At 29.8% G+C, this 18866-nt stretch overlaps 2 protein-coding genes across 2 annotated transcripts; both read left to right on the top strand.

Moving 5' to 3' along the window:
• Nucleotides 1-11585: 11585 nt before the first annotated feature.
• On the top strand, nt 11586-13052 carry LOC125851198 (UDP-glycosyltransferase 75C1-like). The gene has a single exon (XM_049530976.1). It carries the CDS (start codon nt 11587-11589, stop codon nt 12985-12987), a length of 1401 nt encoding a protein of 466 aa, XP_049386933.1. The 5' UTR covers nt 11586; the 3' UTR covers nt 12988-13052.
• Nucleotides 13053-13731: 679 nt separating this feature from the next.
• LOC125851199 (UDP-glycosyltransferase 75C1-like) lies at nt 13732-15234 on the top strand. The gene has a single exon (XM_049530977.1). The coding sequence runs from the start codon at nt 13779-13781 to the stop codon at nt 15162-15164; it is 1386 nt and encodes a 461-aa protein (XP_049386934.1). The 5' UTR covers nt 13732-13778; the 3' UTR covers nt 15165-15234.
• The last annotated feature ends 3632 nt before the right edge of the window (nt 15235-18866 follow it).

The raw sequence follows: 18866 nt of genomic DNA, 5'->3' as shown, positions 1-18866 counted from the left end.
TACAACACGTAGCCGGGTGCGCATTCGGTTTTTTGGTTTGGTTTTGCACTATTCAATTTGGATTTTTTGATTTTTGGTTTTGTAAAAGTGTAACCCAATCTGATCTAAAATAAATTTGGTTTGATTTGGTTTTCCTCTATTCGGTTCGACTTTTTTCGGTTTGGTTATTCGGTTATGTCAATAATTAATAACATAACCAAAGTAATAATATTTAATCTCTTAAATATACTTTCTAATATAAATCATAAGTAAAACTTAAAACACAATACTTATAAGTATACCTATTATAGATGTTCAAACAATAAATATAAATGTAATCATCATCAAAAAGCAATAACCAAAAAAGGACAAAAGTGGTTAACTCCAACTTAATTCTAAACCTAAGCATTATATATATATATATATATAATCATTTTTTTTGTTTTTATTTTTTTAAATCCGAAACCAACCAGAAAACCAAACAAAGTAATTTATTAATCCAAAACCAATTTGAAAAGACAAAAAATCAATCCAAATAAATATTCGGTTTGATTTGGTTTGGTTATTCGGTTTAATCCGAATAGTGCACACCCCTAGTTCAAATGCAACTATCTTACCTTTAATATGTGTATCTAAAACAATATTTAATTTTGTATATACCGTATAATTTATCGATAAATAGGGGTATATATGTACACAACACCCTTCAAGTAATCTATATATATATATATAACAGGAAAGGTGAAAACGCTTACGTGTCAGCACCAGAAAAAACAACATTTATTAATTCTTAAAATTAATTAAAATCAAAAGAAAAGAAAAAGAACGGAAAACTGAAAATAATGGAAACATTTTCCATTCATCCAAATAATAATACATATTTAGATTAGTTANATATATATATATATAACAGGAAAGGTGAAAACGCTTACGTGTCAGCACCAGAAAAAACAACATTTATTAATTCTTAAAATTAATTAAAATCAAAAGAAAAGAAAAAGAACGGAAAACTGAAAATAATGGAAACATTTTTTCACAATTTTTTATTTTTAAAAAATCAATAGTAATAATTGTTTTTATTGATCTCAAATGAAATTTAAGATAGGTGGGTTGTGCAACGAGAGAAATAATAATCTAACATACTCTCTAACTGACTGAATAATAATCTAACTGACTGAATAATAATTTTTCTAGGTATATTTCTATTCATGTTTTTTCAGGGATAAATTCATTGGATAATTTATATTGGCATGGCACAGATTATATCCCATCTTAAAATCATGCAATAAATTAAGAAAAAAAATCAATTTTTTGAAAGATATTCTAAAGGTGCTAACTTTTATTTGTCCATCTTGCAATTTTCCCCAACCAGATATTCAAGCTATTGAAGAAAAACGAGAAGAAGAGACTGATTTGCAGAGATAAAATCTCTATTTTTCTAGGTATATTTCTATTCAAGAGCTGGTGCATTTATACAGACTAAAACTTGGAGCGCAATCCACTAATCTAGCATACTCTCTAACTGACTGAATAATAATCTAACAAACTCTCCACTATCTAACAAACTCTCTAACTTGATTCTCTACTATCTAGCAAACTCTTTAACTTGACTAAACAAATAAAATGCTGAAAAGAAAAATATATACAAGCTGCAAATATTGTTCTGCCCTTGGCACAAATAAAGTAAATCCACTTTTTTGAATATGTGCTTGAGATTCTGCTGGAGGTGAAGATTTTCCGGCCACCTTCCCCCCCCCCTCAAGTTGGAGGTCCCGGAGCTGATACCCAACTTGCCTAACAAATGCCGATGTAAAGGTCCAGATAAAACTTTCGTAAAAATGTCGTCTATCTGTGAAGAGGAAGGCACAAATGAGAGGGAAATCAAACCATCCAAAAGCTTCTCACGGACAAAGTGACAATCAAACTCGATATAACTCGATATGCTTAGTTCTCTCGTGAAAAACTGGATTTTTGGCGATATGAGTGGCCACTTGATTGTCACAATGTAGAGGAATAGGCAACAATGGTGGAGCAGATAGATCTTGAAGAAGATGCACAATCCAAGCAATTTCAGTTACCAGTCGACGCATTGAATGATACTCCGCCTCTGCGGAGGAAAGAGATACAACTGGTTGCTTCTTTGATTTCCACGAGATGGGAGATCCACCTAAACTCAAAAAGAAACCACTGACTGACCGACGAGATTCAGGGCATGTAGCCCAATCGGAGTTGCAATAAGCAAGAATTTGAAATGAGGAAGCAGGAGACATGAACAAGCCAATCCCGGGGTCATGACAAAGATATCGCAAAGTATGTAGTGTTGCTTGGTAGTGCCTAGAACATGGCGATTGCATAAATTGACTGAGAGATTGTACAGCAAATGAGAGATTTGGCCGAGTATGCGATAAAAAATTCAACTTTCCAGTCAGTCGACTATAAATAGTAGGATCTGAAAGGGGAGGACCGCAGGTGGAAGTGAGTTTAAGAGTTGGATCCAAAGGAGAAGAGGCAGGTCTGGCATCCAAGCAATCAAATTCAGCCAACAAGTCCAAAGTAAACTTGCGTTGTGTGATAAGCAGGCCTCTTTTATGACGAATCAGTTCCAATCCCAAAAAATAACTGGCGAAGCCCAAATCCTTGATTTTGAACTCATTATGAAGGAATTCCTTGATCTCAGATATTTCACTCTCATTGTCTCCTGTGATAATAATGCCGTCAACATAAACGGGAATAATTGTGATTAAAGTTCCAGTGGTTTTGAAGAAAAGTGAGTAGTCATTGAGTGATGAGATGAAACCCCTGGTGCCTAAAGAAGATGATAAGCCAGAATACCACTGACGAGATGCATGTTTTAGGCCATATAAAGATTTCCGAAGTAGAGGAGGAGCAGGAGCAAGAGCAGAGAATCAAGGAGGAAAACACATATACACTTCTTCATCAAGCTCACCATGTAAAAATGTGTTATTAACATCTAATTGATATAAATTCCAATGTCGTTTCACTGCAATTGCAAGAATACATCGAATAGTAGTTATTTTAACTACAGGGAAAAAAGTTTTGATGTAATCCAAACCTTTCCATTGAGTATCTCCACGAACAACAAGCCTAGCTTTGAGTCGTTCAAGTGAACCATCTGATTTTAATTTGACCTTGTATACCCATTTGCAGGCAAGTGCCTTCTTTCCTGCAGGTAAAGGAACAACATCCCAAGTATGATTGGAGTCCAATGCAGCAAATTCCTGTTCCATAGCAGACTGCCATCCTAGATGTTGAATAGCCTGGTGGTATGAAATAGGTTCTTGAATTTGACAAATAGAGGTTACCGATCTCTGATTGTCTTGAGTTAAAGCAGAGAAAGAAAAAGAATGAATAGGCAAATAAGGCGGATTAGGGGAAAAATAAAAAAAAGTAGCATTACAAATGTAGTCTGACAAGAACTTAGGTCGGTGATGCTCTCTTTGAGATTTCCTCAATACAAGCTCTCCTGCTAATGGTAATGGTGTAGAAGTGAAATCAGAAGGAGCAGGGGAAGAACACACAGGTTGGATAGGTGAACTGGGAGTTGCGATACTAGGTTGGTCCATAGGGTGGGTTGGAGTACATGATATTGATGGCGCGATAGGATCATGAGAAAGAGATATAGAACATGGAAGAGGATCGAAAGATGGATAATGTGAAGGAAACAATTTTTGCAATGGGATAGGATAGGAAAAAGGAAATACAGTCTCAATGAACTTCACATCCCTAGAAATAATTAAAAACTTGTTTGTTAAGAAGATTTAAGATCCTGTAACCTTTCTGCCCAAATGGATAGCCAAGAAAAACACCAGGTATGGCTCTAGGATCCAACTTATTCCTTTGTCGAGGAAGTGAAGAAGCAAAACAAAGGCATCCAAAACATCTTAGCAACTCATAATTAGGTTGCCGACCAAAAAGAATATGATAAGGAGATCTGTTATGAAGAATTTTGGAAGGGAACCTATTGATCAAATAGGTAGCAGTCAATAAAGCATCACCCCAATACCTCTTAGGTGCATAAGACTGAAATAAAAGTGCCTGACAAGTCTCTAAAAGATGTCAATGTTTGCGCTCTACAAAACCATTTTGTTGTGGAGTTCCTACACATGAAGTTTGATGAATAATACCTTGAGAGGAAAAAAATTCCTTAGGAACATTTCCAGTCCCTAATTCAAAAGCATTGTCCGATCTTATTATCTTGACCTTGGTAGAAAATTGTCTTTCTACGAGAGATAGGAATGTTTGGAGTGTAGGAAAAGCACTAGATTTGGTATTGAGAAGAAAAGTTCAAGTACTCCTAGAAAAATCATCCACAATTGTAAGGAAATATTTTTCACCTTTATAGGTTGGTGTATGACATGGTCCCCAAGTATCTATATGAATTAACTCAAAACAATGCTTATAGGAGGTTGAACTAATAGGAAATGGGAACTAATAGGAAATGGTATCTTAGTTTGCCTAGCCAAAAGACAAATAGTACAGGGCAAATCTTTTTGAGTTGCAATCTTAACAGGAAGCCCTTTAATGTATTTCATAGCATGAAAAGGTAGACAATGCCACAATTGCTCTAACTCAGAAACGTTAAAAACTGAAACTGTTTCATTGATATCAACTATTTCATTACAAACAGAATTCTGAGACTTAGAGCTAAAAANCACGCTCTGTTGTGGTCCACTTTTGGGACTTGTACTCTTTATTAGATAGCTCTGTACTAGTGACTTCCAGGTTCTGGGAGGGATTTCTGTATATATTTATTTTGGGTTGCTTCCGCCTTGTTATCCTTGTTTAGATTATTGTTTTCGCTAGTTTCTGCCCTTTTGCTCATTGCTTAATGTTCTGGGTTACGGGTTGACTTACCTACTGGTAAGGTATAGTAGGTGCCATCATGACTCGAGAAATCGGATCGTGACACTTATGGACTGGAAATTTATATGAACTAGGTTGATGGACCATTACAAGTGTCTTAAGAACAATAACATCGTCTAACAAGGATTCATCAAAAGTCATATGTTGTGTAGCCCCTGAATCAATGATCCATGAGTTATTTGGAGTTTTTGAACAAAAAAAGGAAAAACATTGGTAGTCAGTATTCATACCAGCTAGATTTACAGTTGCATTTGGTTCAGAAATTGAAGCATTTGAACTACCTCTCTGTACGTTGGAATTCGCTGCCTGCATTGACTGACTGAAACAACTGAATTAGATTGTCACATTGTTCTTTTGAAGAACTCTGGTTATTAACCAGGTTAGACAAAGCATTTCCTCCTGCTCCATTAATGAATGATTCACTGGATTCTGCAATATGAACTTGTTGATGTTCATAGCTCCCTCGATTTGGTTTGTTGATATTGAAATGTGATGGATACCCGACCAATTTATAGCATTGTTCCTTCTCATGTCCAAACTTCTTACAATAACTTCTTCTCCTTTTATATTTTGAAATATTTTCTTAAGTAATACAGATCTGGAATGGGTGACAATACAGATGACAGTACAGATCCAAAAGCTTCTAACACAGGTATAGAAGATCCCAACAAGATTAATGTATCCCATCCTTATTATCTTTCTGCTTCTGATGCACCAGGTATGCATCTTGTTAACGCCATATTTGATGGATCCAGTTATGGTAACTGGAAAAGAGGAATCCTAATTTCCTTGTCTGCAAAGAACAAGTTAGGGTTCATAAATGGATCTTGTCCAGCACCACTGAAAGGTTCAAAAATGCTAAAGCAATGGATTCGTTGCAACGAAATGGTTATTTCTTGGCTACTCAATTCTCCCAGTACAGAAATAGCTGAGTGTGTGATATACTCTCAAACTGCAGCAGATCTTTGGAATGAGCTTGAATAGAGGTATGGTCAAGCTGATGGAACAAAGTTGTTTCAACTTCAGAGAGCACTCAACAATATGAGTCAAGGAGTTTCTGATATGAAGAAAAACGAGAAGAAGAGACTGATTTGCAGAGATAAAATTTCTATTTTTCTACGTGTATTTCTGTTTAAGAGCTGGTGCATTTATACAGATTAAAACTTCGAGCGCAATCCACTAATCTAGCATACTCTCTAACCGACTGAATAATAATCTAACAAACTCTCCACTATCTAACAAACTCTCTAACTTGACTCTCCATTATCTAACAAACTCTTTAACTTGACTAAACAAATAAAATGTTGAAAAGAAAAATATATACAAGCTGCTCACAAATTAAGTAAATCCACTTTGTTCAATATGTGCTTGAGATTCTGTTGGAGGTGAAGATTTTCCGGCAACAACTATATACATTTTTTATGTTTTATTTAATTTTATTATAATTATAATAATAATTATTATAATTATAATAATAATTAATGAAATAAAAGTAGAAAAAATATCAAATGATAATATTTATTTTAATTAATCATTTTTAAAAAATAATAGTGTAAAAAAGTCATGTTGTGGGTGATACAAATGAGGCACAACTAAAGAATGTCAAGTAACATAATAAATTTTTGAAAGAAAACATGAATAATTTTTTCATACAATATTGCGCCTATGTGTCAGCATCAAGAAAAAATAGTATTTAAAAAAAAAAAATTGTATTTGAAAATAAATAAATAATACACATGTGTGTGTAAACTTACGCAACAATTTATATGTATATATATATTACCTTAAAAGCATGAACTCCTAACTTGAATGTTAAATTACTATAGGTTGTGACTTTTTCGATGAATTGTGACTTTTTTTAAAGGATTGTGATTTTTCGATGAGTTGTGACTTTTCAAAAGAGTTGTGACTTTTCCAAATAGTTGTGACTTTTTCAAAGGGTTGTAACTTCTTGAAAATGTCATGACTTTTCACATAAGACACAAAAATACTAGCTCATACTACCCTTTGTTGACTACAAATAGAGGGGCTTCCTCTCATTTTTCAACCACAATTTTTTTTATCTTCTATTCTTCTTCTTCTTCTTGAATTTTAAAAATTTCNGTTCAATATGTGCTTGAGATTCTGTTGGAGGTGAAGATTTTCCGGCAACAACTATATACATTTTTTATGTTTTATTTAATTTTATTATAATTATAATAATAATTATTATAATTATAATAATAATTAATGAAATAAAAGTAGAAAAAATATCAAATGATAATATTTATTTTAATTAATCATTTTTAAAAAATAATAGTGTAAAAAAGTCATGTTGTGGGTGATACAAATGAGGCACAACTAAAGAATGTCAAGTAACATAATAAATTTTTGAAAGAAAACATGAATAATTTTTTCATACAATATAGCGCGCCTATGTGTCAGCGCAAGGGAAAAAATAGTATTTTTTTTTTAAAAAAAATTGTATTTAAGTAACATATGGAATTATTAATTCAACGAAAGAAAATTTATGAACTCATACAACTGACGTTTGATCCAAACTTTCTGCGTAATTAGTAAATAATAGTGTTGCCAAAAATATATTCTAATATATATCTACAAAATTAGTTGCTGAAAGAAACTCTGTGTCGTTATTGCAATTAAGAGAAAAGTGCAACAATTTAAAAAAAAAAAAACTTATTAACTTTGTGCTACATGTGTGTATTGTGAATCTATTTATAATTTTGCATTATTGTTTATGTCCACGTGAGTAAATATATATGTTTAAAATATTGTATTAAATAGTCTAAAGAGGTAATAGGTCCTTATGAAAATTTAGTATCGCAACAGCAAATTCGACCAAAGTTAAGGTATTTTTTAGACTCTTATCCCTAAATTATACCTCAATGTTGGTCTCAAATTCTCAATTGCCAAAAGAAAGCAACCCAAGTTAGAGCAAACCTTTGTAGCAAATATGCCTAAATTTGCTAGACCACATATCTGTAATTCAACCCAATAATAGAGAACTCTTCACCAAATATCTTGTTCCTTTAATTTTGAATTCTTATTTCATCTTTTTTGATAAATTCGATTTCTTTCTAAAGAGATTTCAAGTTGCCTACATAATGAGAAAGCACTTTATCATGTAAAGAACCTCTAAAATGTGCCTTCCACTTGATTGACACATTTGGTTTAAATTCACAAGAGCATTGTCGATGCTAACACAACATACACAAGTGGTCCGTTGGTCTCTTAAGATGTTCATTTAGATTTTATCATTCCTCGGTCTGCGCAATCTTTTTGACGTTTTAGGTCATAACTTATATCACAAAGATTCATTTATCATCTTGCATATCAGAATTTAAACTCCTATATAACTATGAGAAATCAACAATTTAGAAATAATAACTATGACCCATGGATTTAATAACATATACATGACTTTGCAACATATGCAAGTGTTATCAATTTGGGTCAAAATTGACCTATGTTGCTCAGACTCTCCAAATATATTGTCAAATTTGTGTCAGATCCTCCAAAAAATGCACTATATTTGAAAAATTCAACACGCACCTATCAATATTTTCAAAGAGTCTGAGACAACTAAGAGTCAAGAAAGCCCCTTCTACAAAACAATTTTGCTTTCTTGAAGAGTTACAATATCCAAAAAAAATCTTACATGAACAAAACATTTATGAGTATACTGAAAGCTCTAAGTGACAACATCCAATACTATCAAGCATACATCTAGAAACAGAGGTGGGAAAACAAACAAACAAACAACGACAACAAAATAACTGCAGAGAATAAATTAAAGCGGAAAGCAACAAAACAAAGAAAAAGAAAATAGAGAAGAGAGATGATATTTACCTCACAATCATCTCTATTTATGATTGAGAAAAGAGAAGGTGGAAGAAGACGGTAAAACAATGACGGTTGGAAAAGAAGGCAGGATTGATCGACACGTTGCCTTGACAATTCTCTCAAAAGTCTAATATGCCCTCGCTTTGAATTTCAATTCCTTTTAGCAGACATGTTGATACCAAATCTTAACCCATGCTTCTAATATAGTAGAAAATAGAAAAAAAAATAAAAAATATATATATCATCATCATCATCATTCTAAATAAGTGAGAGTTCCTCAATCCGACGAAAACAAAAATCGCCACGTAGATCAGCTTAAAAGTTCAATAGAAAACCGCCACGTAGGTCAGCTTAAGAGTCCGCCCATCTTTTCCTTTGGCTTTACCTCAAGCTGAAAAATGTGGGCCCTTGTTTCTGCCTATTTCACGTTTTTCAATTTTTCTTTTCGTTATCCAATTGCCCATTAACAATTCTCATTTCCTTCTTTATTTGTTCCTCACAGTTTTTTTTTTCCCACTTTATTTCTTAAAATTTAATATTTTCAAATTTAATTACTCCATTTATTATATTCTAGTTACAAAATATAGTAGAAAGAAATTAAATTTTCTAAAAAGATTTAGTTGATTCTTAAAATTCTATCATTGTCACATGAATTTAAACAAATAGAATAAAATATATCATTAAAAATTACATAAGAAATACTATAAATTACAATAATTAGCAACTGAAAATATTTTAAAATCATATTGAAAATTTGGTTGGCTAATTAAAATAAAAGAAGTATCACATATTATTTGACAATAGCGTCAAAAGTTATAGAATTCACAATAAACTAACAACTGAAAATATTTATGATTATTCACGTGAATTAGAACATGAATAACATATATTATTTAAAAATGATGCGCAAAAAGTACTATAAATCACAACAAATTAATAACCTCAAATATACATAAAAAAATATAGTAGAAAGAAATTAAATTTTCTAAAAAGATTTAGTTGATTCTTAAAATTCTATCATTGTCACATGAATTTAAACAAATAGAATAAAATATATCATTAAAAATTACATAAGAAATACTATAAATTACAATAATTAGCAACTGAAAATATTTTAAAATCATATTGAAAATTTGGTTGGCTAATTAAAATAAAAGAAGTATCATATATTATTTGACAATAGCGTCAAAAGTTATAGAATTCACAATAAATTAACAACTGAAAATATTTATGATTATTCACGTGAATTAGAACATGAATAACATATATTATTTAAAAATGATGCGCAAAAAGTACTATAAATCACAACAAATTAATAACCTCAAATATACATAAAAAATATAGTAGAAAGAAATTAAATTTTCTAAAAAGATTTAGTTGATTCTTAAAATTCTATCATTGTCACATGAATTTAAACAAATAGAATAAAATATATCATTAAAAATTACATAAAAAATACTATAAATTACAATAATTAGCAACTGAAAATATTTTAAAATCATATTGAAAATTTGGTTGGCTAATTAAAATAAAAGAAGTATCATATATTATTTGACAATAGCGTCAAAAGTTATAGAATTCACAATAAATTAACAACTGAAAATATTTATGATTATTCACGTGAATTAGAACATGAATAACATATATTATTTAAAAATGATGCGCAAAAAGTACTATAAATCACAACAAATTAATAACCTCAAATATACATAAAAAATATAGTAGAAAGAAATTAAATTTTCTAAAAAGATTTAGTTGATTCTTAAAATTCTATCATTGTCACATGAATTTAAACAAATAGAATAAAATATATCATTAAAAATTACATAAAAAATACTATAAATTACAATAATTAGCAACTGAAAATATTTTAAAATCATATTGAAAATTTGGTTGGCTAATTAAAATAAAAGAAGTATCATATATTATTTGACAATAGCGTCAAAAGTTATAGAATTCACAATAAATTAACAACTGAAAATATTTATGATTATTCACGTGAATTAGAACATGAATAACATATATTATTTAAAAATGATGCGCAAAAAGTACTATAAATCACAACAAATTAATAACCTCAAATATACATAAAAAATATAGTAGAAAGAAATTAAATTTTCTAAAAAGATTTAGTTGATTCTTAAAATTCTATCATTGTCACATGAATTTAAACAAATAGAATAAAATATATCATTAAAAATTACATAAAAAATACTATAAATTACAATAATTAGCAACTGAAAATATTTTAAAATCATATTGAAAATTTGGTTGGCTAATTAAAATAAAAGAAGTATCATATATTATTTGACAATAGCGTCAAAAGTTATAGAATTCACAATAAATTAACAACTGAAAATATTTATGATTATTCACGTGAATTAGAACATGAATAACATATATTATTTAAAAATGATGCGCAAAAAGTACTATAAATCACAACAAATTAATAACCTCAAATATACATAAAAAATATAGTAGAAAGAAATTAAATTTTCTAAAAAGATTTAGTTGATTCTTAAAATTCTATCATTGTCACATGAATTTAAACAAATAGAATAAAATATATCATTAAAAATTACATAAAAAATACTATAAATTACAATAATTAGCAACTGAAAATATTTTAAAATCATATTGAAAATTTGGTTGGCTAATTAAAATAAAAGAAGTATCATATATTATTTGACAATAGCGTCAAAAGTTATAGAATTCACAATAAATTAACAACTGAAAATATTTATGATTATTCACGTGAATTAGAACATGAATAACATATATTATTTAAAAATGATGCGCAAAAAGTACTATAAATCACAACAAATTAATAACCTCAAATATACATAAAAAATATAGTAGAAAGAAATTAAATNAAGAATTATGGAGAACTTGAAGAATGATTGTCATGTTCTTCTTGTAACATTTCCAGGTCAAGGTCATATTAATCCATCTCTTCAATTTGCCAAAAAATTAGTTAATTTAGGAATAAAAGTCACTTTTTCCACTAGCCTAACAACTTTTAATCGTATTTCCAAGCTTCCAAATATTGAAGGATTAAGCTTTACTCCTTTTTCTGATGGCTATGATGGAAAATTTAAAGGATCGCTAGATGAGTTCGAGTCATTTTATTCTTCCCTAGTAAGTCATGGTTCTAAATTCGTGGCTCAAATCATAGAATCTAGGGTGGTTGAGGGCCGCCCTTTCAAACGTGTCATTTACACAACCCTTATGACATGGGTTGGTATAGTGGCTAAGGGCATTAATATCCCGTCTACATTTTTTTGGATCCAACCCGCCACGGTCTTGGACATTTATTATTATTGCTTCACTGACTATGCTGATTGTTTCAAGAATTGTTCTCAGGATCAAGTTGTAGATCTTCCAGGATTACCTCGACTAAGTCCTCGTGATTTTCCCTCATTTGTGTTCACCGATGTGAATTCTAAGTATGGTTGGGGAGTTAAGTCTATCATAGACCAAATTGATTTATTGAATAGTGAAGAAAATCCAAGAGTACTCGTGAATACTTTTGATGATTTGGAATTTGATGCTTTGAGGGCATTGAAGAATTTAACTATGGTTGGAATTGGTCCTTCAATTCCTTCAGCTTTTCTTGATGGAAATGATCCTTTAGATAAGTCATTTGGAGCTGATTTAAGATGGAGTTCGAAAAATTACATGGATTGGTTGGATACAATAACTAAAGAATCGGTTATTTACATAGCATTTGGTAGTTACTCTGAGATATCAAGTCAATTGATGGAGGAAATAGGTCAAGGATTGGTAAAATGTGGAAGGCCATTTTTGTGGGTGATTAGGGAAGAAAAAGAAGGGGGATATCCGGAGGAAAAATTGACTTGTAAAGAGGAACTAGAAAAACAAGGGAAAATCATGCGTTGGTGCTCGCAAGTGGAAGTGTTACAACACCCGTCTTTAGGTTGTTTTTTGACTCACTGTGGATGGAATTCAACTTTAGAGAGCCTATCTTCTGGAATGTCGATCGTGGCGTGTCCGTTGTGGACCGATCAAGGTTGCAATGCTAAGCTTGTTCAAGATGTTTGGAAGATTGGCGTCAGAGTGAATGCCAGTGAAGAAGGTGTCGTCGAAAGAGATGAGTTCAAGAGGTGTATAGATATCGTGATGGAAGATGGAGAAAAAAGGGAGGAGCTTAAGAAGAATGCCAAGAAATGGAAGGATTTGGCTAAGGAAGCTATGAAGGATAATGGTTCGTCAAATGTAAATCTCAAAGCTTATGTTAATGAGATTTTACTCATTCATTAAAGACAGTTCGATGCACAAAAGTTCAAAAATCCCATTCATGCAAAATCCGAATCATTATAAAAAAAAATATGTTTCGTTCTTATCTTGTAATACCTTAGCCTATATATGTTACACGTATTACGTACGCATAATTATTTAAACAATTATGCAAATTAAAGAGTAATTAAGCATCATATTTTGGTTAATGACATTAGTTAAGTTTTAGTTTTTGTTTGTATTTGAATTGTTAGTACTTTGAGAATGATGGGCACGTGATAAAGTCCGTAGAAGTGTGTTAGGTATAATGCCAGATTCAAGTAATTTTTATCAAAAAAATAAATAAAATACACATTGATGTGTTAGGTATAATGCCAGATTCAAGTAATTTTTTATCAAAAATTTAAATAAAATACACAATGATTAATTAATTAGTGACAAAAAGTAAAGGCTTAGAATTCTCCTGAAACAAGATGAATGGCTCGGATGGTAAGTATTCTTTACCTTCAATCCTAATATTGTGAAGTTCGATCACAAAAAAACGAAAAAGTGAAAACTTTTAAGGAGTAATAAAAAAATATTATTACCTGAATACTTATCTTTTACAAATTCAGGGGCAACTTTTTTTTTTTTTTTATGAATAAACAATATATAAATTGAATTAGTACAAGATGTATGTTGTCATCACAAATGTCATCAATTACTATGTTCAAATATTTTTATCTTATATATAAACTCCAAAACCATACACATACCAAATGCAAAATTACTTCATTAGCATCAATAGAAAAATTCTCTCTTTTCCCTACCAAAAAATGGAAAATCTGAAGAATGAAAAATCTCATGTTCTTATTGTAATATTTCCAGGTCAAGGTCATATTAATCCATCTCTTCAACTATCCAAACGATTAATTTGTTTAGGCATTAAAGTTACTTTATCTACAAGTTTATCAGCTTTCAATAAAATAAAAATACTTCCAAATTTTGAAGGATTAAGCTTTGCTCCTTTCTCTGATGGCTATGATGGCAATTTCAAAGGCTCATTTAATGAGTTTCATTCATATTATTCTTCTATAAAGTCTCATGGGTCAGAATTTATTTTCAGTTTAATTAAATCAAATGCAAAAAATAGTACTCCTTTTACACATATTATCTACACTGTTATTATGGAATGGGCTGGTTTAGTAGCAAAAGAATTAAATATTCCATCTACATTATTTTGGATCCAACCAGCGACGATTTTTGATATTTATTATTATAGATATACAGATTATTCTGATTATTTCAAGAATTGTGATTCTAAGGATAAAATAATAGAGTTACCAGGATTGCCCCCACTTAGTCCAATTGATTTTCCTTCTTTTGTGTTTGATGATGTGGAGTGTAACAATTGGGCAACTGAGTCTATTAAAAGGCAAATTGATATATTGAATAGTGAAGAAAATCCAAAAATTCTTGTGAATACTTTTGATGATTTGGAATTTGATGCTTTGAGGATTTTGAAGAATGTGACTATGATTGGAATTGGGCCTTCAATTCCATCAATTTTTCTTGATGATAATTCTTTTCGAGCTGATATGATTGAGATTAGTTCAAAGAATTATATGAATTGGTTGGATATAATGACAAAAGGATCAGTTATTTATGTAGCATTTGGTAGTTACACTGAGGCATCAAGTCAATTGATGGAGGAGATTGGTCAAGGGTTGTTGAAATGTGGAAGACCATTTTTGTGGGTGACTAGAGAAGGACAAATAGAGGAAAAGTTGACTTGCAAAGATGAATTAGAAAAGCAGGGAAAGTTAGTGAGTTGGTGCTCACAAGTGGAAGTTTTGAAACACCCTTCTGTTGGTTGCTTTCTGACTCATTGTGGGTGGAATTCCACTCTAGAGAGCATAGCTTTTGGAGTGCCCATCGTGGCATGTCCAATTTGGAACGATCAACTTTGTAACGCGAAGCTTGTTCAAGATGTTTGGAAGAATGGCGTCAGAGTAAATATTGGTGATGGAGGTATTGTTGAAAGAGATGAGTTTGAGAGGTGTATAGAGATTGTGATGGGAAGCGGCGAAGAAGGGGGGAAATTGAGAAAGAATGCCAAGAAATGGAGCGACTTAGCTAAGGAAGCTATGAAGAAAAATGGTTCATCAGCTGTGAATCTCAAGACTTATGCTAATGAATTTTTACTTGCTGATAGTTGGTAAAACAAATAAAAATAAATAAAATCAAGTGTTTTATTTTTCTGTTTATATAATAGAATGGTCTATTTTCATCTAGTGAGTGAATAATGTCGCTCAATCAATGACGTTAGTATATTTTTTTAAGAAAATGGTGATTTTGAAGGTAAAGATTGAGAAGTAAGGGATAACGTACTTTATCCTCCGTTTTATTTTTTGTATAAAAATATTTTTTATAGTTGAAACGTAATTAAAAAATATCCTACTCGTTAGTGAAACTAACATAAAATTAAGAGCATTTATCTATTCTTTGAAGGAAGGGGGAATAAAAAAATTCAAAATTTTAACTTCGCGAATAATGTGTGTGTTACTGTATGTGTGTTGTTGGTGTAACATTTTTTGGTTTTTAAGTTGGTTTAATATATTCATCTTTATTCATATGGTCACACCTACTCTTTGTCACTTTAGCAGATTTTCCAATGCCCAAAGTAGTACCAATTAACTTGAATGACGTATTGAAAATCCTCCTATATTAGGCGTGAATTATTAGTTTTATCTTCGAACTATTGACAATCTAAAAAATATCTCTTTACTCCACTAACTAAACTTAAATATGCCCCAATCTTGCATCATGAGTGAAATACATTCCTAAATTCTTGCCATGTATAAGAGTGTTTTCAATACTTCTTTCGGCTTTTTATCAAGAGTCACATGCTCCTACAAGAGTGTGAAACCACTTGTTATGTCATGTGACTGGTNACAAATTTAAGTTTGGAGGTTATGGACATAAAAATTATGGGAGTTATGAATATTATTATGAGTAAAAATTAAAGAAGGGCAAGTCATGGGTAATAACTCCTTGTGAATAAATTAAAAAAATAAAGAGAAAAATACTTTAAAAAAATATAAAAATATATATTATCATTTCATGATTAGAAGTGAGACAAACAAATAGAAAAAAGAATGTGGAGAATTTTTTTGATGTTAATGTTCCTACATTATTAAATATTTATTTATAATAAATTAAGTAATTTACTTTTACAATACAATAATTAATATATATATATATATATAAAATTATTATTATTATTATTATTAATGTATTATTATTAACTCATGAGATATAATAAGATGCAACAAATATATATAAAAACTTTTATAATCAAACAAATTAATAATGAAAATAATGAAATGAATTTTTTTTTTTTAAAAAGGGAAGACTAAAGATAAATAATATTCTAGGCCATAAAGAGGTGCCATAATAAATCAATATGGTTGTTATAAAATTTAATGAAACTTAATAAATAGGATAGAATGTGATTAGTTCTTTGATTAAAAAATAAGAAAAAATAGAGAAAAATGTCAAAAAAATGAGAAAAAAGATAAATAGCAATGGTGGCCTTAGAGAGGTGCCACATCATCCTTGCCTATATTTGGCTTTATATTATATATAGATTCTTATACTGTATATATTGAAATATATGTTATCTCATCAAAAAACTTAACTACGTGTCGTATATGTTATCTCATCAAAGAACTTAACTACGCTATTAAAAAGAATATATTTTATTGATTTAATTATATTTTCAAATAATATTATGTTTAAGTTTTTGATATATTTATTATTTTGGTAACAACTAAATTCGTAATCATTACTTTTTGTAATTTGCTCAAAATAAATCTTGCTCTAATATAATAAAACACAAATTATTTATAAGTATAAATTACACTAAACACACCATATAACAAATTTTGATGGAGAAACACATGCAAATGACATTGAACTACGACCTCCTTTATCACGATGAATATATTAACTTTACACGGCACTACGTACGTACCTTTTACAACTGTGACAAATTCACAAGTTGCAAAATTAAACAAATTATTATTCCTCATTAAAATATTCTTAGAAATACTTGAAAAATCATAAAAAAAAATTAAGTTTTTGATATAAAATTTAAATACTTAAAAACTTGCTTGAATTTTAAAATTCGATAAGTATCACATCAATTAAGATGAAAGAAACAACCACTTAAAAGTTGAAAATTTGACTAATGAAGTAATTACTTGGAAGCTGAATTCGTATCATCTTGTCAACCTCGAAGAGCAACTTTGTAATTAATTGAATTTTCGAGGTATTTTTTATTTTTTAAATTAATTTAATTGTTCAGTTTTCAAGACTATTTTTAGAGTGTTTTTCCAATTTTATCCTTTATTTGGATTTTCAATGTGATGACTTCAATAAATTTGACAATAATTGATAAGGATAAAAATTGAAAACTATTTTCAATTTATGTCTTAATCTACTTTTCTTAAAGGGTGTGAAACACCGCAAAAATTCAATTAATATGGATTGGAGGGAGTATAAGATAATGCATTTATTTTATTTAAAATAAATAAAATGACAGCTATTTACGTTACCCAGAAAAGAACAAATTGGCTTTAGTCAGCACAGACGTCGTTAATCTAATTATTAGTAAATACAAAAATAAAACTACATACTCCAATCAAGTAGTACTATATATACACACACACACACTATTGGCAATGCAAACGTAAATCATATAACAAAAAATAAATAAATAAAATTCTCTTCCTTTACGTTTGAACCATATAAAAATAGATTTAGAACTTAAATTTTAAAAAAATTTAATTAATAATACTTACCTATTAAATAAATTTCTTAAGATAAATATAAATAGAGAAAATCGATTTGAATAATGCTATTCAAGTCATAGTGGCAAGATTGAAGTAAAAAAAAATAAAAAATTGCATTTTAGTTTATTTAGTTTTCAAATTTAGTTCATTATTTAGCTCAAAATATATCCAAATTAAGTTAAAATTTACAATCTCAATAACTAAAATATAAAGTTTTTTTTTAAAAAAACAAGAGAACATTATATATATTGATCCATTGCATTTAATGCCATAAAATTTCCGTTAATAAAAGAAAGAGAACAACATTCCCTGTGGTGGTCAATACATATTTGGTATATCATGTGACAATTATTAATGACTAATTTAAAATTTAAATTTTATAAATTTAAAATTAACTTATTATATTTTTAAAGTTACAAATCCATAATTACTAGTATATTTATTACAATTTGAATAATATTTTATATATAAATTAATTTTTTAGGTTAAAAATATTAGATTCAGATGAACTCGATACTATGACGTTAGATCAGGAGCAAATGACATAAATGGTCCCTAAACTATTCTAGTAGGTCTAAAATGGTCCCTTAACTATACAGTTGACGGATATGGTCCTTTAACTATTCACCTTTTTGTCAAATTTGGTTTCCATCCACTTTTTATGAATACCGTCAACAAACATCGTTCAGTACGCACTCTCTCTCAATTTGGAGCTATTTTTGTGCAGTTTGGTGACGTTTTTGGAGCTGTGTTTGTGCAGTTTGGTGCTGATTTTTGGTGGTTGGTGCTGTTGTTTGTGCAGCAGTTTGGTGACGTTTTTGGAGCTGTATGTGCAACAGTTTGGTGACATTTTGGGAGCTGTTTTTTTTTTTTGGGTGTTCTAGTGCTGCAATTCGATCAAAGTTTGATAGCTGCTATTTTTTGTTGTAGTTTAAGTTATTTTCTGCACAACAATTGTTGAAAACAGAGCACTATAGTTCAATTTAGTTGCTGATTTTTGAATTTTTCTGCAATTTTATGCAATTTCATTGATGTAATGACCGATTATTAACATGAAAATAGAATCGT

This window comes from Solanum stenotomum, unplaced genomic scaffold, assembly GCF_019186545.1.
Source record: "Solanum stenotomum isolate F172 unplaced genomic scaffold, ASM1918654v1 scaffold23267, whole genome shotgun sequence".
Classification (NCBI taxonomy): domain Eukaryota; kingdom Viridiplantae; phylum Streptophyta; class Magnoliopsida; order Solanales; family Solanaceae; genus Solanum; species Solanum stenotomum.
The sequence above is the reverse complement of the archived record's forward strand: the minus strand, read 5'-3'. Positions and strand labels throughout refer to the sequence as shown.

Excerpts from the sequence above, each read along its gene's own strand:
- LOC125851198 (XM_049530976.1), top strand. The coding sequence starts at position 11,587 with ATGGAGAACTTGAAGAATGATTGTCATGTTCTTCTTGTAACATTTCCA.
- LOC125851199 (XM_049530977.1), top strand. The coding sequence starts at position 13,779 with ATGGAAAATCTGAAGAATGAAAAATCTCATGTTCTTATTGTAATATTT.